Below are 22,728 nucleotides of genomic sequence, written 5' to 3'. Positions count from 1 at the left end.
GCCGTTCTGGAAAATGTGGGGCAGAGGTTCATCGTTGGCATCCAGGGAGTGTGTGTGCAAAGTTTGGCATGGATCGGGCCAACGGTGCCGGAGATTAGCTGTACACAGACGGACGGAAGGACGGACACACACACACACACACGGACGGAGTGCAAAACATACTCTCTCCCCATGCCTTCGGCCTGGTGGAGACAATGAGGGGAAACCTCAAATTCCATCTTTTCGAAATAAAGGTTTCAATCAACTGATCATTTGAAAGTGGATTTGTGACAGAACCGTGCAAGTCTTTGTAAAACGTAGCCTGGCCTTTGTCCTATCTATGCACACTAACAAACCAACAAAAAGTTGATGATTATTCTACAGTAGGGTTAGCTTATTAAGAATCCAGAATGTATATGCATTTTTCGATTAATTGAGTATGAAGGATGCAAGTATCCCAATGGAAACAAGGCACTAATAGGCTCTCTTGGGTTTACATCCTCTTGTTACTTACGCGAGCAGAGTGTGTGCAAGTACTGTTTTCGGCTGGGTATGTCGTTGACACCCTCGGCCAATCAGGGCGCTGCGTGCGTACGTCGGTGCGTCGCTCGGCCAATCAGAGCGCGAGTTGGCAGCTTGCTGCCTATATGTCGGTGGTCCCTTTGACCCTTTGGATTGCCTCCTTGTGTTGGTGGCGTCGCTCGGCCAATCAGGGATTGGCTGATGACGTAATTATGTGTGTTTATGTAAAAAATGTTTTAAAGACGTATGTGGATGACATAATCAATTTAAGTTATAACTTGATTGGCGTCTGCTTATAGCGCAGTAGTTGACGGTGGTGGAGAGCCGAGGCGCCAACGGTCAAGCACTGCGCATAAGTTGCGCGCACTGCTCATGCACAAGTAGGCCATTCATGGGCATGCCCAATAACTTGCAGCAAAGCGTTAAGTGCAAGTTGGCCACTCGACAGAGACTATTACTGTAGTGTAGCCTACTTTCATGAGCTTCCCCCCCCCTGCAAGCTGTTAATAAAGTATTCAATTAACAAAAAATCTGTGGCACTTCTACAAATTGCATACAAGTGCTTTTCAAGTATGTATTTTATGGCCATTCATTCAGCCATTGAATAAAACATGTCATGAGTGGGAGTAGGGTTATGTCTAACATATGCATTATTCATATCCTATTTATTTACAGCATGTGTGCCGTCACTGTCAAGCTCATACATACATCACTCACGACGCTAGCTGTCGCTTGCCGAACACCGATCAATCAGATCTACTATACAGGCTAACAACCTCGCAAGGAGGAGCCCATTCTATTCGGTCCAAAATCAGGCGAGCGTCTCTCTCTAGGACCCGGAGGAGGAGGAGGGACGCTCCTCCGACGAAAGCACATGGTCGCAGACTCATAAGACAACACTTCTTTTGGCCATGCAGTAATTGCTCTGGAAATGATGTCTTCTTTGTAGTGTGGTACTGTGCGAGTACAACCATTTTGAATCCTTTTAGCTTCACTTTTTTTCAAGAGACAGACGACGAGTTTCTTTGAACATACATACATCATCACTGACTGAATGGCTAAAGCAGCAGTAGTGTAGTGCAGTGCGCCGGGGAAGGAAGGAAAGAAGGAGGGGAGTTTGAATAGCGGTATATAACGGCTCTTGTGGATTGTCCAACCGTTGGACTCCAACGGCTCTCTCTCTCTCTCTCTCTCTCTCTCATATTTCAGGAAGTAATGTGGGGTCTTTGCACTCATCAGCTGTTGAGCTGTGTAACTATAACCATGGCAGAGCTGCCGTGGTGGTGCCGGTGGTGAGAGAAGAGAGGAGCGTCGGTCGGAGGAGTGGAGAGAGATATAATATAGTCCAGTCCTCACGGCCCGTCAGTCTGTCCGTCCGTCCGTCCGGATCGGATCGCCGGGTGCCATCATCACCACCATCATCATCATCATCATCATGAACAGCCGGCGCTGCATGGTTCTCCTCAAGTTTACATTTTGGACAGCGCTTCACCTCATCGCGATATGCGTCTGTGCGTCCGACGCGCGCTCCAAACCTCCCCAAGGTAAGAAGAGTTTCAATGTGGGTGTAGTAATACTGTTTAGTAGCCCTGGAGCAAGACTCGTGTATGCATTTGAGTGTACGATGCATCGAGTCTGTCTGTACACTCCTATGACAGACATGCAAATGTCAAAATCGATAAAATACATCTGTGAAGTCTTCTGAGGCTAACATGGATGGACGGATGTCACGGATGGATTCCCCCCTCTCTTCTCCCTCTCTCTCTCTGTCTCTCTCTCTCAATACAAACAAAACCACAAAAGTCGTTTTTCAGTCGTTTGCACTGACTGCATGGTTTCTGTGCACGAATTGACTACATTTGTAGCAAATGTCTTTAACAAGAACACATGTTTCTAATCATACAATGAAATCAGGTATATAGCCTGCAGGTGTACTGTGTACATTTAATTCGCGCTGCGCGCCCTTCCTTGTGCCTGTTCTATTCTGTTCTGTTCTGTTCTGTTGGCATTAATACTGAAGCCATATGGATGGATAGAGACAGTGCATTTGTCATGCTCCCTCTCCGCTCTCATTCCTTCCAAGTTGTGCCTCGAAAGCTTTAGCGCACCATACCATACGGTCCAGAATAGATTCATAACAGAGGCTATGAAGTAACCGCCCAGACTGGGAAGGGGTTTTCATATCTTCTGCCATGGATGGTGTAATGGCATTATGAATGCGCCTAGAACATAACGGATTAGCACGCTGTCCAGAGTCAGGATAGCCACTAGTCTGTGTCTCTATGTCTGTGTGGAAAGGATGATGATGATGTTGGTAATGGTAAAGAAGCTTTCTTTGTCAAAGTAATTTTGGTCGAAGCTGTTCTAGAGCAGCGGTTGTCCATAATTCAAGTCCAAGTTCATTATTATTTTAATGATTGATTTTCTCGATGCCAGGACAGGGCTGGTCTCTTACAGACACACACTGGGACAATTCATGCGAAAAACCACATTGCGGCTTGTGATTTTGGAAACATAATTCATAGTGTAGATAAAAAGCCATGTCATTTTCTGAGTGACAGATGTCTGTAGTAGTCATGTCATTATTTATTTTTATTACAATGGGCTACATGTGTTAAAGGACCACTTCACCACTTTTCAACATCTCTTCATATAATTGGTCCTCACTAATGTTCATGATAAAACACCACCATTTTTTTCCTACTCAGTCTGTGTCTCATAGGAGGGCTTTGGGCAGTTCGGACACCCGTCCACCAGTGACATCATCATTAGGCAGATTTTTTTTTAAACAAGATTTGTTTTAAAATATATTTAGATTTTTTTTATCGTGAGAACGATGGCTTCAACTTTTGCATTGCAACTTTTCAGGAAAAGAAAGCCTGCCGTTTCTATTAGCTTGGATTCACCATCGATGATGTCACTGGTGGACGGGTTTCTGAACTGCCCAAAGCCTTCCTATGAGACACAGACTGAGTAGGAAAAAAATGGTGGTATTTTATCATGAACATTAGTTAGGACCAATTATAGGAAGAGAAGTTGAAAAGTGGTGAAGTGGTCCTTTAAAGGGACACTTTAAACCAGATCTTATTTTAATGATGTTTGGGAGACAAGGAACACTGGGGTTTTTAGGGGTAATATGTGTTTTTCGATATTTTAGGTTTTCAAAGTGTCCATGGTCACTTACATGCTCACTTACTTCATGGACTGAAGTTCCGACTGTCCATGACATCATGGAGCCCATGGACACTTTGAAAACCATGAACATGCTGCAGTTCCACTTGTCGCCAGTAGGTATAGTGGCAGCTTCAACGTTGGCTAGCCTTACTGGGGGCTTGGTGCGCTGGTTGAAAGCCGAGAGGTTTCTTTTATGCTGTTTAGTCTGCTGTCAGAGTCATGTGTCATTATTGCCATATAAGGAGATCCAGATACCGTCAGAGTGATGTGTCATTATTGCCATATAAGGAGATCCAGATACCGTCAGAGTGATGTGTCATTATTGCCATATAAGGAGATCCAGATACTGTCAGAGTGATGTGTCGTTATTCCCACCTGATGATCCAAATGATGATGTCAGTGTTGATCCCCATATATGGGTATTCAGGTAATGGGGCATTCCCAGCTGATACCCTAATACAATCCCTGTTATGCCCATATATGGAGATCCCTTTGGACTGATAGGCCCGGAAATGAAGGCCCGGCCCTACCTGGGCCCTCATCAAACCCTGTACACTCAAGAGAATGTCCCCCGCTACCACCCTTAGATCTCCATATATGGAGCTGACCTGTTCTAAGTTACATTCCATATGTTGATCTGACCTCATCAAACCCAGTACACTCAAGGCATGAACAAATTCATTCTATGTTGATCTGACCCCCCATGCCAAAGCGCCAGCCCTCGCCCAGCAGTCTGCCGTCAACAAGGCGGATGCGTGCACGGCGAAGTCACTTCTCGCCCTTAGGTGTGTGTGTGTGTGTGTGTGTGTGTGTGTGTGTGTGTGTGTGTGTGTGTGTGTGTGTGTGTGTGTGTGTGCATTTGTTGATCAGCTCTATTTCCCACTATTTGTCTTGTACGATAATAGGCTTATTTATTAAATGGTTCAACTTAAAAAAACACACTGCTGGCTGGCTGTCACCGGCACACCGCGGGATCCGCCGGGCAATTAATTCCATGCAGCATAATGTGGAATGTGTCAGAGACGGTGATTGAAGGCGGAGGAAGCGCTCGCATGTTCATCATCATTTCATCATGATTGATGAAACGAGGATGCTTTGTGACACGGCCTCTGACTCGCTCTTCTCAGGCGTTGTCAGGTCTAGTGTGTGCGTGTGTTGTGTGTGCGTGTGTTGTGTGTGTGTGTGCGTGTGCGACTGTGCGTGTGTGTGTAAGAATGAGTAGAACAGCGCTGGCTGGCAGGAAGCATTTACCAGGTTGGGGGTCTTTCGGACTGATTGCAAACGATGCCCTTCGGGGGGGGGGGGGGGGGGGGGGGTTGAACAGGTGCTTATAAACGCTCCGCGGAGACGGGGGGGACGGGGGGGACGGGGACGGGGGCTAGCCTGCATTCAAGCCGTACGCTGTGAGACGCAGCGTGGCGCCTGACTTCACGTTAATGTGAAATGAGCGGAAATCATTAGTGTTCCCTATATCACTGCATGCTCTCTCTCTCTCTCTCTCTCTCTCTCTCTCTCTCTCTCTCTCTCTCTCTCTCCCTCTCTCTCTCTCCCACTGTCTCTGTCTCTTTTTTTCCCCCAGCGCTGATGTGCTGTCAGGAACTCACAGTTGCGCAGAGAACTGAAGACAGAGGAGCGGCGGCTCCTCCATGCGATGTCATGTTTGCATACATTTTTAACGGGGGCCCCTCTCTTTTTCTCGTTTCCTTGAGCTCTCTTGTCGGTTCCGTTCTCCCCCGTCTCCTCCGTGCATGCTCTTGTCCTCCTAGGCCGGGGGATCGCCCGTGTGAATGATTTCCTCCGATGGCTGACACACTATTAGTGTCAGGCCGTATTTACCAGCCAGCTGTGCTGCCTCACACGCAGCCAACACGGGCTCTTCCCCTCTCCCCTCTCCCCTCCCCATGCGTTGCAGCGCTATATGAGCGAGCCCCCCTCGCTTGATGCACGCTCAAACAAATGAAAGTTGAGCTGTGAATATATTTTTGGACCGCGGTAGTGGAGCATTCCTTCCGTCAACACGCAAGCGTCCTCCCATAAGAGAGATGGTATCTCCATGACGTGACCCCTTTTGAGGGGTCAGAGGCGTTTTAAGATCAGTTTCTGGGGCGAATGGATTCTTCAGGTCTTCTCAGACGAGCCGCTGTAACGGATTTCTTGAGGGAGATTGATACATGAGAGGCTAGGCCAAGAGCAGTTGTATAAGGATATCGAGGCAGATCGACTGGAGCGGTTGCAATTCCACGATGGGATTATTTGATATGAGTGAGGAGGAAAGTATAGCTCGGCCTGCTGGCTGTGTTTGGACGCTGTGATGTGAGTTGCATCAAGCTTTCGCAGAGCAGTGCTGGACTCGTTTGACCCCTAATAGCAAAAAGTTTTAACAGGCTGACTGAAACCCAACTCTTACTCTGGGCTTTCTCATCGGACTTTCACACCCAGACTGGGTCAGAGTTCAGCCCGGCAGGGCCCTCCCCTCTGGGTCTTCTCTCTCTGTCTCTCTCTCTGTCTGTCTGTCTCTCTCTCTCTCTCTGTCTCTCTCTCGCTGTCTCTCTCTCTCTGTCTCTCTCTCTCTCTCTCTCTCTCTCTCTCTCTCTTTCTCTCTTTCTCTCTGTCTGTTGTCTGGTCAGAGAGTCCAGTTGGCTCAGCCTCTCTACACTTAGTCAGTGTCAAATCTATCTGGGTTAGCTCATGTTCCACCATATCAACGTTTCACCTCTGCAGTTTTCTTGGCAGGATGCAGACCTAGTATTCAGGTCAGTTAGTGTGCTTGTCTCTCTGTGGAGCGCAATGTCCAGCGAGGCACAATATAGATATAATTTCATACACTGTTCGTTTGACACATCAAGTTACTGTAGTTTTGTCAAAATATATAGAGAGGAGGATATTGTGAAAACGATCTTAACCACATTAAACCTGGTATCCCTATTTTGGGATAGTTAAGTTTTCAAAGATGTTCCAAAAGATTCCAGAAATGGCCAATCTACAAGCTAAACAAACAAAAATGTCACAAATAGCCAAAGTAATTTACAGGACTTAAGTGATTCAATGTGTGGTTTTGAATTGGCACATTTGAACAATTGGCAAACATATTTTAGTTTGACGAGATAAAGAGTTTGTCTTGTTGGAGACATTCACATTACATTAAATTGTACCTTTCTTACATTAATACTTAATGTGCCCTACGGGTGTATAATTACACACGTAGGAGGCCCAGGACTTCTGGAGGCGTCTTTCGGTCCTTTTTAATGGTATAAAATGGTCTAAAATCCATTTTGTGACAGTGGCGGCTGTTAGGCAACGCTATTATCTCTGAATCTACGGTGCTATCCATTTTTTTGATCAGAACACAGATGTTCTGTCCTCATTTCTGACTTATAACCAAGCATCTCGTTTGGAATATTAACGCAATTTTTTTTTTCAATATTTTTTATCCCATGATTTTGTAACCCATTTTTCACCGCTGTGTCAATTATCTAATGTGATCCTGGGCTCTACACACCCTCCGCCAACCTGGGGAGAGCAACGGACTTGAACTCATGCTTCCTTCATGCCTGAGTGTCCAAGTCACTCCTTTACACCTGACAGGGGGGGAGTTTCCCTGGTTGGACGTAGTGCGTGGAAGGAACACGTTATTCCAACCAGTTCCTTTCCCCTCCATCAGGCGCCCCGGTTTGGCCAGGGGGAGGCAGTTTAGACACCAGGATTACTGCATGTTTTTTGTGAGGGTACCTACCCTAGGGGACACGGGGAGAACATGCAAACTCCACACAGAAAGGCCCTTTCGCCAACCCCTGCCTCGGGGATGGGCACTGATGACGCGGAGGAGAGGACACGCCCCCAGCACCCAAAGCGTCCCCAGTGGGAATCGAACCCAGGACCTTCTAGCTGTGAGGCGACAGCACTACCGACTGTGCCACCGTGCGCCCCACCAATATTAACGCTTCTAAAGAGAGATCAGACTTATTAGCGCAAGGTTATGGAGCATTATACCTTCCGGGTTTACGGGGGAAATGGAAGGCGGCGGGGCTTTTCAGAGTAAAATCTGCCTCATCTGCCGCACACTCTAGCACTTAGAAACATCCCGGGGCATAAGTAAGAGATAATATCTGGCTAGGTGGTCATTGTCGGGAGATAATTCACCGACAGGGAGTTTAACCACCGAGGCGAATCCCGCTTATTACATGGCTAACTAACATAAATGAATACATTGACCCAAAACACAACAAAAAAAAGTATTCCATAAGTTCGCGCTGGCTGCGTCTGCAGCTGCAGGGCTGCAGCACTGTCGGAAAACAAGGAAGTGAGTTGATCAAATAGAATCCATTTTCGGGTCCTGCTTCGTCTATTTCTCGCTCAAATGTTTTCAAAAACATTTTTAAGTGTGTGTGTGTTTACATGGCTGTCAAGTTGGAAACAGCAGTAAATCAAGCGGGGCGCAGCCGAGCAGCTGGTGCTCAGAGGGTTTGATTAGGCAGCGGTCATTATCGACACATAATTCACCGCTGAATTAAGCGATTGACCAATCAGAATCAAGCATTCAACCAAGCCATGTAATAAAAAGTGTTAACTGTAGCTCAAGGTAAGAACAATGGGGCAGTGTTTGTGTGCACGGATAGCACGTTGACCATGTGCTTGCGACATCCCTGGTTCGATTCCGCCCGGGGACCCGTGTTGCTCGTCCTTCCCCCTCTCTCCCCTCGAGTTTCCTGGCTCTCTGCTGTCCCTGTCCGATTGACGGAACAACAAGAATTGTCAAGAGAGCGAGCGAGAGAGAGACACAATGTACAATGGTGGTCACATAAAATGAAGATTTACAGCTTCACAGAAGCTTACACGCTCAATACATCACGAACAAGCTGGAGAAGAGAACAGCGAGACGGTGGGTGTGTGGATGAGTGAGGTGGCTGGGTGGAGAGATTTGAACCGTGGTTTAGGGTGACTGAGGGTTCATGGGGCTTCAGTCTCACATAGCCTACTGCCTACCTACTGTAGTACCTACCAGTATGTCTGGTTGAGTGGTGAGAACTACATTCAATGTACTTAACTGTAGGGGCTTTAACTGGGTGGAAAATAAGTCAGAAATTAAAAAATAACTAGATCTTACCCATTCGAAGATATGTCACTGTGTGGGTAATGTGTTTTAATAGATCGCACACTCGTGCGTGCAACCCATCAGCGGACGTCACACGTGCACACACGTTCGCACTCGCGCACGTTCGCCCGCACCTGTCGCTGCTCGCGCCGTGTGATTCTGTGACCTGCCTTATGGAGGTGACGAGAGCGGTAACTGAATTCCACAGGAAACCAACTGTGCCGTAACCCAACGTACACGGATGTGTGTCGCCAACGGTGTGCCATGCGCAGCGGTGGCTAAAACTGCGGTCCTGGAGTTAACCCATTTTGACCTGAGATCAGATTCTAAAAATGTCTTCTACATCCTGACAGTTTTCTGAAAAAGCTATGTTTCTATGTCGGTCGTTCTTCGATTTTTCAAAAATAGCAGACCTACAAGCTCGTAGCGTGCCACTCGGTGGCGCGCTATGAGCTTGTAGATCTGCTATTTTTCAATAGCTAAAGCATAACATAATGCACCAAAAGGGGTTAAACAGAGGTGGCGAAAGACGGTGATAAACGGCATACACTTTGATAAAGTGAAACAGGGTTTCGTTAAGACCTCCATAAGGTAATGGTCAATGCCTGTGTGCAAATTCAGAGCCATTGGTGCAGCCAGTATTATATGTAGATAATAACCACATTGCAGAACCAATGCAAATACTTAATGGCCATTTACGGTATTGGTTTTCGAAGCAGTAGGTGTATAGGTTTGCAAGCGGCCGTTTTCTCCTCTCGTTCTAGAAACTACATTGAATTTCAGATGTCCCCACCACCAGGCATATCTCGCCCTGCTATGCGAGACTAGGGGTTTCATGGCTTTCAGATTAACCTCAGATTTTCCAGAACGGCAATGATATCCGTTCAAGAAATATCAAGAAATGGTCTCCTTCCGAGACAATTTAGTTTCAATATTTAGGCGCAATTTGATGATATGAGGAGACATTCCCCCTGCAGCGGATTCTATTCTGTGTTCAATTATGCATTTTGAAGTTGAAAGGATTCGGTATATGATGGAAAAACACCCCCTTTCAGGTGGAGTGGGATAATGTATGCATCCACTTTGCAATGTGAAAGTGGCTGCTGCCACTCATGTCGTCTGATTTATGCTAGAGAAGCCAAGCCGGCATGTGATGTATTTTTAAGCCATTCTGACCTGAGATCAGATTTTAAAAAATGTCTTCTACATCCTGACAGTTTTCTGAAAAAGCTGTTTCTATGTCAGTCGTTCTTCGATTTTTCAAAAATAGCAGACCTACAAGCTCGTAGCGCGCCACTCGGTGGCGCGCTATGAGCTTGTAGATCTGCTATTTTTCAACAGCTAAAGCATAACATAATGCTAACGCCAAAAGGGGTTCCCGCCCAAAATGGGTTAAACGAGGCACAGCACAGTCAGACGCTCACATCAAATAGTTAGCTGCACTGATGCCAGAATGTCAATTAGCCTTCTACCTTCTTGACCACTTAAAACTGGTCGACTCTGCTGTCACACTAGTGTCCTCCATGTTTTCATTTTATATTTTATCGTTGGCTACTCCAAAACACCACCAGCTCAGTGGCCTTGTGGTTAGAGTGTCCGCCCTGGGACTGGGAGGTTGGGGTTCGATCCCCCGGCCGGGTCATACCAAAGACTCTGAAAAAATGGGACCCAGTGCCTCCCTGCTTGGCACTCAGCATCACGGGTTGGATTGGGGGGTAAGTCCCTGTGACGTTAGCATCATGTCCAGGGGGTGTACTTGTACATTATCTCCAGGGGGTGTACTTTTACATCAAGCTGCCTCACGCTATACAGAAACAGGAGATAGGCTCCTCCTGCCCTATGGGCCTCATGGCTCGGCAAGGCTTCCAAAATTCCAGATGCACACAAGCACATCTGCTATTTTTGATTTGTTTTTAATCTTGAAAGTCTTAATAATTTAGAATTAAGAAAACATTTGAGAACTACTGATTTTAGAAGGCATTTGTAGAATCGGCCTCGGGTCTTAATGGGGTTTTAAAACATCTTTCCAAAGTAACCGATGAACTTACCGTAAGCTATTTTCGCCACACAACAGCAACAACAACAACAACACAGGCGTATGACAACACTTCATGTCACGCGCTCTGAGCAGCCTCATCCCATCCGTACAGGGCTCTGATTCATCAGCAGCCCTAGAAGAAGTGAAAATTTTTGACCGATGATGATGTTCCCAGACTTGACCTTTTTTTTTAATATATATCAGTGTCTGTCTGGGCCGCCGGATCGAGGCATGATGACGTGGCGCCCCCCCTTCCCCCCCGGCTGGTCGCGCCACACCGCAAGAGACACATGCACAGCTGTGTGCTGCGGTACATTATAACTAGAACTAAATAAACTAAATAAATAAATTAAACGGAGCCTACGATGGTGGCTGATGATGGCAACCCCCACCCCACCCCACCCCCCTGTTTCCCTGGTGGAGCTGGAGGCTTTCCACTTTGAGTCGGTGCCAGACATGTGCTTCCCATGATGACAGAGCCGGGGTTGGGGGGTGGGGGGGGTGGGGGGGGGGGGGGCCCGTAAATGAAACCCATCGCCGGGACGGTACACACTCACTGTATTAACAGGCTTTCGCACAGCACCGCTCCACAGAGCCTATAGAGTTCTCAGACTCTGACCTTTTGTTGCCAGGCTCACGGGCACCTCGCCAGGCGGCAGGCAGGCAGCGGGGCTTTGTGTGTGTGTGTGTGTGTGTGTGTGTGTGTGTGTGTGTGTGTGTGTGTGTGTGTGTGTGTGTGTGTGTGTGTGTGTGTGTGTGTGTGTGTGTGTGTGTGTGTGTGTGTGTGTGTGTGTGTGTGTGTGTGTGTACACGCGGATGTAAGGGGGGTAGCGGGAGAGGGGCAGGGACGTGTTACCTGCCAGGAGAATAACGACACCCGGTTCTCGGACGGCATTGACCCCCCCACCTCCACCTCCACCCCCACCCCGCCTCCCGCGGAGCCAAGGGGGAATTTTTGTGGCAGGACCATCCATTTCCCATAGAATAATTACATGCTGACATCAGGCTCGTGTTACAGTAAATGAGGTTAGTATACAAGGTGGGGGAGGACGTGGAGAGAGAGAGAGAGAGAGAGAGAGAGAGAGAGAGAGAGAGAAAGAGAGACACAGAGAGAGAGAGAGAGAGGGAGAGAGAGAGAGAGTGGGGGGGGGGGGGGAGCACAATTGAACTATTGACCAGCAGAGGGAGCATTGCACTCTTACCGGCTCCCACGTTTTTAATTTTAACTGCCCAATTTTGACCCCCCCAACCCCCCCCACCCCCGGTGTGTCCTGCTCCTTAGAAACCTTTTCACCCATAAATTCCGCCGTTAAAAAAAAAAAAAAAAAACTCAACGGTGCTACCTTTTTGACACCGTTTGAGGAGACCCCCTGCCCGGGCTACGGGGGCTCGTGTTACCATGATGTCACTATAGCGGCTCTGTTCTGTGAGTTGCCTTTTGCTGCCCCTGCTATACCCCTACGGAGGTTAAGGTTAACCCTATGTCCCCCTCCCCAGTCCCCCGCCCCCCCCCCAACCGGAGCACATGTTTACGATGGAGGCGAGCCAAGGTTACCAACGAACGACCACTTTTCACCTTTCTAAACACAACCGCTAAACTCTGCTATGTGACCTGAGAGCGACCAGCGCCAGGAGGAAGATCAGGCTGATGAGAGAGATAGGTGGAGAGAGAGAGAGAGAGGTGGAGAGAGAGTGGAGGGGGGGAGAGAGAGAGAGGGAGAGAGGGAGAGAGAGAGAGAGAGAGAGAGAGAGAGAGAGAGAGAGACGATGATGAAGGACATTGAATCCTGTTTCTCTGTTACAAGGTCATTTGTGATGGCTTTGTCTGCCGGATCATTCATCATTCCGTTTTTTTTCCAACAGCGATTTCATTCCTCTTCAGAGTTCGCATAATGTGATCTGGCTCTCCTGATTGGGAATTAAGTGAGCTTGTGTCACGGCACGGCACGTCAATTCAGTCACTCACCATTACGGAAAAAACAAATAGGTTTTCTCACGATATTTGATGTCATAACAACCCGACCCCGTTGGAGGATGATTATGATGCAGGGGGGGGGGGAAACTATTGGATCAAGGCCCCCACATCCAGCCAGGGCTCTGATTAACCCATTTAGGCCTGACATTTAAAAAATGTCTTCTAAATCATGTTTCTATATCAGTAGTTTCCAATATTTCATGTCAAGGACCCCCAAAAAGATATGTATTTGGCCGCCGACCCCCATCTGAAAATGTGTTGTTCCAGGAACCCCCCAGAAGCAAAGATTTGAGTTAAAAACTCGCTCTGTAACAATATATATTCAAAGATTTCAGGCACATTTTCACGATTTTTCAAAAATAGCAGACCTACAAGTTCATAGCGCGCCACTCGGGGGCGCGCTATGAGCTTGTAGATCTGCTATTTTTCAATAGCTAAATTATAACATAATGTCCAAAACACCAAAAGGGGTTCCCACCCAAAATGGATTAAAGACATCCCTGCAGTCTGGATAAGGAATTGGGGCTGCGTATACTAGGCGGCCGCTGATCCAGGGGAAATGATGTGTGGGTGATCATCTTATTAGATTCCCTCTATTGACACGAACACACTTCCATATGGCACCGTGTTTCAACCCCTCCGTCGGTTCCTGTTGTGTCTCATTGACAGTTGGATCTGCTCGCAGGCCCAATTTGCACTTATCGCCCGTCGCTCGCTCTCATGATTGATTCCACATGGAGCTCATTCTTCAGGTCCGGTTTTCTTTCCCAAGGTCTTGAGCACCGACTTAGTACGGCTGTCCTCCCTATCTGTCAGACAATGTTGGAATCCGCTCCGGCTCCCACACGCCGTGTTTTCGTACTGTTTAGGGGTTATAGTTTCTCTCTGCATGTCAAAGAGTATCTCTTCGAGCTGCCAAACAAAGGCGTTGTTCTTTATTTTGTTTCAGCCACGTGAACCCTATCTCCCCCTATCTCTGGGGCGCGATGTCATAATAGGCAAACATTCAGTGAAAATGGCCTCACCCTGCATTGCGTTTGTGATGCGCTGCAAGCTTGTAGATCGGCTGTTTTCGCCATTCGACGGCGTACAGCGAAGTGTATAAGGGTTAGAGATGCTCCGATAATGGGCCAGCGATCGGTGATCGGCCGATATTCACTCTGATCGGTAATCGGCATTTACCCTATCCATGATCGGCAAAAGAAATCTGGAGAAACTGATCTTTTACACCATTTAAGTGGTATAAATGTCAATTAGATATATAGTATAACATCATTTTGCATTTTTGTGACGGGCCTAAACATTCTCCCCTTCCTCCCCACACACAGGAACAGTTTTGACGTGGGTTTTGACATATAATCATTTTGGAAATTTCACATTTCACAAGATCAGTATTGTATCGGACCTATCGGTATCGGCCGATCATGAGAAAAACAATCGGTGATCGGTATCGGTCCCAAAAAACCTGATCGGAGCATCCCTAATAAGGGTTTAAGTTGTTCATCAGACGTGTTTGACTTTGACGGTTTTGAGGAGTTGCGGTCACATGGTGCGTTCAGACGGGCAGATGAACCGATGCGAAAACGCATCGCGGCATAATTTGCTCGCCGCGTCATAGCTGCTTCTTCGTATAGCTTCACGTCGCTGGCTTCCATTGACGATGGATGGTAGACGGCATCGTTTCATCTGCCACGTGTGAACGCAACACTATAGTGTCTTTTAGGGACGTGTCATCCCGTGTCTTTGTCAGTGGACGTTGTGATTAAGGTTGGCCCTCGCTAGCTACCTGCGCGCGCCTTCGCACAAGGATCCTATGTGGTATGCGTACGGTATGGAATCATCTCACCATGCAGGCGCCTCCGCACACTGTGGGGGAGGAGGGTGCCCTCATCAGCTAGAGGAGATGAAAAGAACAGCATGCCATTTGTGGCAAAGGCGCAAAGGCTGTTATGAATACATTATTTCACAGAACTGCCTGTCAGCGAGTGAATTGCTGCCGGTTTTCAAAAAAGCAGACTCTGGGGTGTAATAATATTAAGCCTGCGCAGCAACAGGGTCGGGATGAGAGAAGGGGGAGAGAGAGAGGGGGAGAGAGAGGGAGAGAGGGGGGATGGAGTCATGAGATAACATGGAGGACATTTGGGGGACTTCTCTTGAAGGCCTTGATTAAGAGCTGACTTGCAGCAGAAAGGTCATCTATTTGACCGCTGGGATCGGCCACTTAGAGACGGAGCCCTGAAATCCATTGGCTCCCAGTGGGCCGCGAAACAGCAAACAACAGACTGTTTATGTTCAAGGAAATGCAGTGTTTTATGATAGGCAGTTTAGAATGTCATGGCTAATGATGCCTCGCAACTGTAACACTGTGTGTGTGTGTGTGTGTGTGTGTGTGTGTGTGTGTGTGTGTGTGTGTGTGTGTGTGTGTGTGTGTGTGTGTGTGTGTGTGTGTGTGTGTGTGTGTGTGTGTGTGACTGTGTGTGTGTGTGTGTGTGTGTGTGCGCCCACTCCTCCTCGCTACCCCCCCCCCCCCCGTCAGCGCCTTTCTGCCTCGCAGCTTGTTAACTGCTAATCATGAGCCGGGGAACGTATATAGCGCTGCCTATTATGTATATGTTTATGTGTGTAAATGAGTTGTCACACACTAACATGTGCAAATTACCAGTGGCTGCTGCAACCAAATGGCTCACACAGCCTCCACACGTGTGTACTTATTCTCAATCGCTCTCCTTTCGTTTGAGTGCACACGCACACGGTAGCGGCGCGTGTAATTGTCTGTAAATTGAGGGTTGCATTGGTTTTTTGAGGTGTATTAGTGGTTGGACACGTGCCCTCGACGCGCACGCACGCACGCACGCACGCACGCACGCACGCACGCACGCACGCACGCACGCACACGCGCGCACACACACACACACACACACACACACACACAGACAAAGAGAGTCCGATTTATTTTATGCATTCGCCAGGCAATCAGTGACTGCCCCCAAACCAAGCCTCCCCCCTCACACACACACACACACACACACACACACACACACACACACACACACACACACACACACACACACACACACACACACACACACACACACACACAGTAGTATTGACTTTATTGAGGCAATATAAATTGCACAAGCTCTCCTTGTGCACACTGCAGCGTATAGGGGAGCTGATGACGGGGGCCGCGAGCTTGGCTTTATTAAGACCTCTGTTTACACTCTCCTTTATTGAACTGATAAATAAAAGGCCTCGCGCTCTCCCCATGCCACTTTTACCGCTCCCTTAGTGCTCCTAGCGGCTCTTACAACCGAATAAACCAACAAAGACCACTTGCACAGTGCACACACTGTCAGCCCCCACCACCCCAGTTCTACCTTTAACAATCCCACCCCCCCACCCCCGCCCCGGAACACGGACGAGAAATGAGCTGGGGGGCTTTACTCCTAATTCCCACTGCGATCATGGCACTTAGAGACCATGGGAATTAAAGCTCCTATAGCGCGGCGCGTTAGCAAAAGCACGGTGGTGCACCACGGCATGCATGGTGCTTTGAAGTGTCTCTGCACGATTGTAAAAGGCCTGTCTTCAAAGCTTGCTGCTGTAGGACAGGGTGCTGATGGTCATTCCATCTGTGTGCAAGTACGGCACGCTCGTAAAGCCTTGACCTCGACATGTCCCCGACCTCTCGCTCCGCCAGCCGCTGGTCGAGGAGGAGGTACTCCGCATTGTTTTACTTGAGGAAAAGTAGCAATACCACAATATAAAAAAACCAAATGCAAGTTACAAGTAAAAAGCCTGTATTAAAACATTTACCAAAGTTAAAGAAGTACTCGAGTAAGTATCAACTTTTTTCAACCGTTGTAATAACTCTTCTTTAAGCGCACGTGTCACGAATCATGTTGCGACGCGTTGTGAATCTGTAGATCGGCTATTTCCGAATAGGTCTGGTCTACTATGTCATTAATATTCCTTAGATGTTGTGGAAATAATAAAACAAGCAGGTCTAGAACTATGGGGTCATGTGATCAGTGACATCACAAAGATGTACTCTGCAAGCCAAAGAGTACAACTCTGTGATGTCAGTGATCACATCACCCCAGGTTCTAGACGTCCAGTTCTAGGCTAAATAGAAGGGAGTTGTTGTATTTCCACACAACAACTCTAAGGTACAGTATATTAATACCTTAATATTGATATATTAAGGTATCAATATTAATTCAATGTAGAAAATAAGTGGTATTCCCCATTAAGTATTAGATAAGCTATTTTCATGATCATCAACGTATGTACACGTGCGTGCATTATGAGCGTGGTATATTATAACGCAACAACATAATGTTTCAGTAGGCGTGCCACAGTATGTAAAGAACTTTACAGTATCTTCTATAAGCATAAACTGCTTATAGAAGATACTGTAAAGTTCAAGTGCAAAAAGACAGGAGAGGGAGGAGTGTGAGGGATGGAGGGGGGGGGGGGTGTTAGCGTTTTCTTTTGTGTGTGTTATCTTAGGCTTGTGTGTGCGTGTGCGTGTGCGTGTGTGTGTGCGTGAGGCTGCAGCCTCAAAGAGCTGGTTTGGTGTGTCTTCTTTTGTCAGAGTGCCCATGTCCTTCATTCTCCTCTAGGTCCTCCAGGGCTAATGATGGCGAAACGGTTCCAGTGTGTGTGTGTGTGTGTGTGTGTGTGTGTGTGTGTGTGTGTGTGTGTGTGTGTGCGCGTGCACGTGCACGTGCGTGAAGCTGCCACTGCCCTCTCGGCTCAGCACGGCAGCCTGCGTCTCATCAGCGGACAGCAGCAGACTTGAGTTTAGTCCAGTATACTGCTGAGCTGGTCACCTCTGGCCGTGCGCTATCAGCTGGAGAGAGACGCTCACTGATGAAGTCCAGAGGGCTCGCTTTTTTAAGCCCGAGCTATGCTTAGTTGGCTGCCCCGCGCGGTGTGGGTGTCACGCAACGGAACGGAACGCCGGGCAGATCTCCAAGCCCCCACAGCACGGTGTGGCGTGGGGCTTGTAGATCTGCCGCTTTCCCAGAGTCTATCAGGCATTAGTCGGAGCTGAGCAAAGGGAGGGCAGGCGGCTCAGCTTCAGGCCTGCAGGGTTATTAAGAGTTGGGTAATAGGCTAGACTCAGCAATATATGGACGAGTGACTCACGGCTAGCAGGAACTTTAATGAAGGTGCTTAGAGCAGGGGAGCATCAACCAGGATTTAGGCGTGTGTGTGTGCGTGTGTGTGTGCGTGTGTGTGTGTGTGTGCGTGTGTAGTGTGTATATGTGTGTGTATGCGACGCGTGCTTGAAATGCTGACTTAACCACATACAAACTAACATCCCTGTTCTGGGGCAAACTTTGGGCTATTTTTGCAGAAGATATTTAGGTTTGTAGACTAGAGGGAATATATATACTGTATAGCCCAGGGACACTCCTGCAGTGAATATAGGGTTTGAGAGGTTTTAGACCCAAGGTTTTAAACGTTCAGCATCCATTAACTTACTCGATAAGAAAGAAGACCTCACACATACACACAAAACTGCTCGCGAATCCATCTACATCAGATTAACCCATTTTGACCTGAGATCAGATTCTAAAAATGTCTTCTACACCCTGACAGTTTTCTGAAAAAGCTATGTTTCTATGTCAGTCGTTCTTCGATTTTTCAAAAAATAGCAGACCTACAAGCTCGTAGCGCGCCACTCGGTGGCGCGCTACGAGCTTGTAGATCTGCTATTTTTCAATAGCTAAAGCATAACACCAAAAACGAACAACAACAACAACGCTTTCCTGCCATTTAGAAAAACCCGGCGAAACTTTAGTACAAGCAAGCATTAGATTTAGGGGCTTTGCACTGCAACAAATGGCGATAAATAATAAAGCCTCCTACTGTGCTGTTATGAGCCTGCAGCAGAGAAACGGGCCTCCCCGCTGCGAGGAGGTAATTACTGTAGCAGGAGACCCAGTTAGTAAAGACCTCGAGTGGCTCCATATTGAATCGGGAGCCACTGTGTGCTGCTCAGTGATCGAATTGTGTGTGTGTGTGTGTGTGTGACTGTGTGTGTGTGTGTGTGTGTGTGTGTGTGTGTGTGTGTGTGTGTGTGTGTGTGTGCGTGTGCGTGCGCGTTTTTGTATCTAGACTAGAGTAGATTGCAGCTTCTGTCACGTTTCTCATTGGCACTTTGGCTAGTACTGAACATTGTACTGAACATTGTTGAACACTGGGTGTTGTCAATGATCGAAGTGTGTGTGTGTGTGTGTGTGTGTGTGTGTGTGTGTGTGTTTTTGAGTGGTGCAACCACTCCAAGGAACAGCAATGTCCGTGACGTTCAACTATGTGTGTGACTATGTTTGTGTGTGACGTTAATGAGCACCAGTACCAATGAGTACCAAAAGTGGCGCTGTTGTGCCAGAAACAGAGAGAGAGCGATAGTGCTGCACTGTTGCCTGCTAATGAGAGAGAGAGAGAGAGAGAGGGGGGGGGGGGGGGGGGGAGGGGATTTGCACCACTCAGTTCACACAGGTGTGATTTTTGTATCTAGAGTAGATTGCAGCTTCTGTCACGTCTCTCATTGGCTAGTCCTGAACATTGCTCTCTCCGCTGCTTTGCCTACAGCCACCGTCACTTGGCCACATAACGTATTCCGGTGGGCGGCTGCACTCGGCTGGCACCGCCAGCCACCATCATGCTAGGAGCGCAGCCAGCCGTCTGGAGGCTCATTTAGCGCCCTGTCAGAACATACTAAACTGCACTGGGGAGGAGGAGAAGAGATAAAAGGCGTACTGGGAACAACACCCAGCCCAGAGCTTATATTGGGAGCCATAATCCACCCAGCACAGCGGTGCCTCGTGGACACCACCATGTGCTCCAGGAGTTATCACCCCAATGACAGCAAGCATCCCCTCCGAGCTCCCGTTTAGCAGCTCAGTACGACTCGCCAACTCTTGGCGAGTCGTGGGTGTTTGTTGGGAAGCTACTGTATGTTTCCTAGGGGTGCAACAGTTAATATGTAACCTATCGATTATAATGAGGTTCTTGTCCTCCCCGACCGATGTATCGGCTTCAATTGTACTGGAGTATAGTAGTCCAGTTCCACTTTGTTCCTCCCAAAGTGATCCAGTTCAGTTTCACTTGTTTATTCTTTATCCTGTATGCGTTCGCGCTCCCGATTGGATGAAAATATATTTTCTGTTTACTTAACCTATTCTAAAAATGTCTTCTACATCCTGACAGTTTTCTGAAAAAGCTATGTTTCTATGTCAGTCGTTCTTTTAGTAAATAGCAGACCTACAAGCTCGTAGCGCGCCACTCGGTGGCGCGCTATGGGCTTGTAGATCTGCTATTTTTCAATAGCCAAAGCATAACATAATGCTAACACCAAAAGGGGTTCCCACCCAAAATGGATTAAATAGATGGAGAGAGATGCAGATGGAGCTACTTAACAAAAAAAGAAAAGGGAAAAAAAGAGATTCTCCGTGATTGTGGCGAGGGTGATGATTGTGTTGATACGTCTAGGGCTGACCCCAGAGCATCTGCATTACATAAAGAGTGATTGTGTTGATACGTCTAGGGCTGACCCCAGAGCATCTGCATTACATAAAGATGATTGTGTTGATACGTCTAGGGCTGACCCCAGAGCATCTGCATTACATAAAGATGATTGTGTTGATACGTCTAGGGCTGACCCCAGAGCATCTGCATTACATAAAGAGTGATTGTTGATACGTCTAGGGCTGACCCCAGAGCATCTGCATTACATAAAGAGTGACTAGGGCTGACCCCAGAGCATCTGCATTACATAAAGAGTGATTGTGTCGATACGTCTAGGGCTGACCCCAGAGCATCTGCATTACATAAAGAGTATTGTGTTGATACGTCTAGGGCTGACCCCAGAGCAGCTGCATTACATAAAGAGTGACTGCTTGAATGGCAAGAGGCTGCTTAAGCCCAACTTATGCTTCGGTGGAAAAGTGTCGTGCGATTGGTCAGAAATGACACTGTGACAGGTTCAATTGGACAGACAGACAGACAGACAGACAGACAGACAGACAGACAGACAGACAGACAGACAGACAGACAGACAGACAGACAGACAGACAGACAGACAGACAGACAGATGACAGCAAAGGCTTTGAGATCAAAGTTATTTATTTCCAAGTGACCACACACTGCTTTCCATGTTTTTGTTGTACACGTTAGCCAGAATTGCCATATAATAGAATAGCCATAAGGACATATGAAAAAAAGACCAGATTAAAGACTTGTCGTGACAGCTCTCTGGCGTGGGCCTGTGGGGATACCTCGCTTTTGACTAGTTCAACGCACAACAGGTGTAGCCTGGCTAATAAGCCAGACTCAAATCACACACGTCGTGTGGTATTTGAGTCTGGAGATGCTGTGTATGGATCTTGTTTCCCGGGGGGCGGGTTCAAACATTTTCTCTTTGACGCAATTGGTCAGAGCTACTGTCAGTCAAAGGTCTCAACCATTGAACGTCACTGTACCAAAGCCCGCCCATATTGCATACCGTGTCCCGATTGGCCACACCAGTTATCTGGTGTAGGAAATGGGCGTACAATTGAGCCTCTCCAGACCGTAATCCACCGGCAGGCAATTTTTTTTTGCCAACGGCTGATTCGGTCTGGCTTATTAGCCAGGCTACAACAGGTGTACTAGTCACAGTGTCACACACAACTATCCCTGAGTCCAATTAGTTTGAGTCAGGGCAGGACAGGTGTGACTGCTTGAATCAGCCATCGCCCACCATTTATGACAATTTGTACAGTGTAGAAAATCTTTGTTGAAAATGTGACATTTTTACTCAACTCAACACAGCTCAAAAAGTCTTCCAAGGGTTGATGAGACATCCACCGCCCCTTACTCAATCTCACGCCTTGGTGCCTGCATAGAACAATGATTATAGCGGTCGTCTCTGTGGCGTTTTCCAACAGCAGAAGAGACACCATCCGTCTATTAAAAGGAACCCGAACAGATGTTTCGGAAAGGGTCAGGGAGTTATCATGCATCGGAGAGGCCATTTAAAAAAAAAGCAGCACGGATAATTGTTAGCTTGTGAAAGACAACACGTGTGGAGTGTATTATTTGCACGCTGTGGCGCGTCGAATCCGTCGAATGCAAATACAGTGATTATATGCCTTGGTGACGCTTTCGATTGCAGGGCTGCTGCGATTGTGGGCTGTTCCTGTTGTTCAGAAATATCACACCGCCTTTTGATGGAGGGGATGAAACCGATGTGCCCCCCCCCCCCCCCCCCCCCCCTTACTGCCAAAAGTGGAACAGTATTTCTTCCCAGTGGTTCTCAAAGCCCAGGGGTCAGCATATCAACAGGATAGCTACTGTAGTGTAAAGTACAAAATCCAGAATACAACCCATTTAGGCCTGTCGAAATAAATAAAAAGTCTTCTGAAAGAATATTATATTCAAAGATTTGTGCAACATTTTCACGATTTTTCAAAAATAGCTGACCTACTACTCGTATCGCGCCACTCGGTGGTGCGCTATGAGCTTGTAGATCTGCTATTTTTCAATAGCTAAAGTATAACATAATGCTTAGTTAAAACACAAACGGGTTCCCGTCCAGAAAAATGGGTTAACACCTGTAACACCCGGATTCATTTCTACTTGCAAAAAAGAGATTTCAACCTTTACTACTACTTTTTACTACTGGGACTTATCAGAGGAAATTATGTAAAAATAAAAGTTTTATATGCTTACAGGGTTAATGTAATGTAGCTGCAACGATGCTGCAACATTTGTAAATTAATTACATCTTTCATTTTAGTCCATTTCAGAAAGCGTGTGCCCATTTTGGGCAGGAACCCCTTTTGGTGTTAGCATTCATGTTATGCTTCAGCTATTGAAAAATAGCAGATCTACAAGCTCATAGCACGCCACCGAGTGGTGCGCTACGAGCTTGTAGGTCTGCTATTTTTGAAA

General features: G+C 47.4%; 1 protein-coding gene across 1 annotated transcript in view; it reads left to right on the top strand.

Moving 5' to 3' along the window:
- Positions 1 to 1,313: 1,313 nt before the first annotated feature.
- LOC306915129 (disintegrin and metalloproteinase domain-containing protein 12-like) overlaps positions 1,314 to 22,728 on the top strand; it is a gene marked incomplete at its 3' end in the record, with an annotated part of 95,751 nt that continues 74,336 nt past the window's right edge. The window contains exons 1-2 of the mRNA XM_079492378.1: positions 1,314 to 1,417; positions 1,711 to 2,045. Of these exons, the coding sequence (XP_079348504.1) occupies positions 1,937 to 2,045 (109 nt within the window). The 5' untranslated portion in view covers positions 1,314 to 1,417; positions 1,711 to 1,936. The remainder of the gene's footprint in view (positions 1,418 to 1,710; positions 2,046 to 22,728) is intronic.

Source organism: Electrona antarctica, assembly GCF_951216825.1.
Source record: "Electrona antarctica genome assembly, chromosome: 22".
NCBI classification, from domain to species: domain Eukaryota; kingdom Metazoa; phylum Chordata; class Actinopteri; order Myctophiformes; family Myctophidae; genus Electrona; species Electrona antarctica.
Note: the sequence above shows the minus strand (reverse complement) of the source record. Positions and strands in the feature narration are given on the sequence as shown.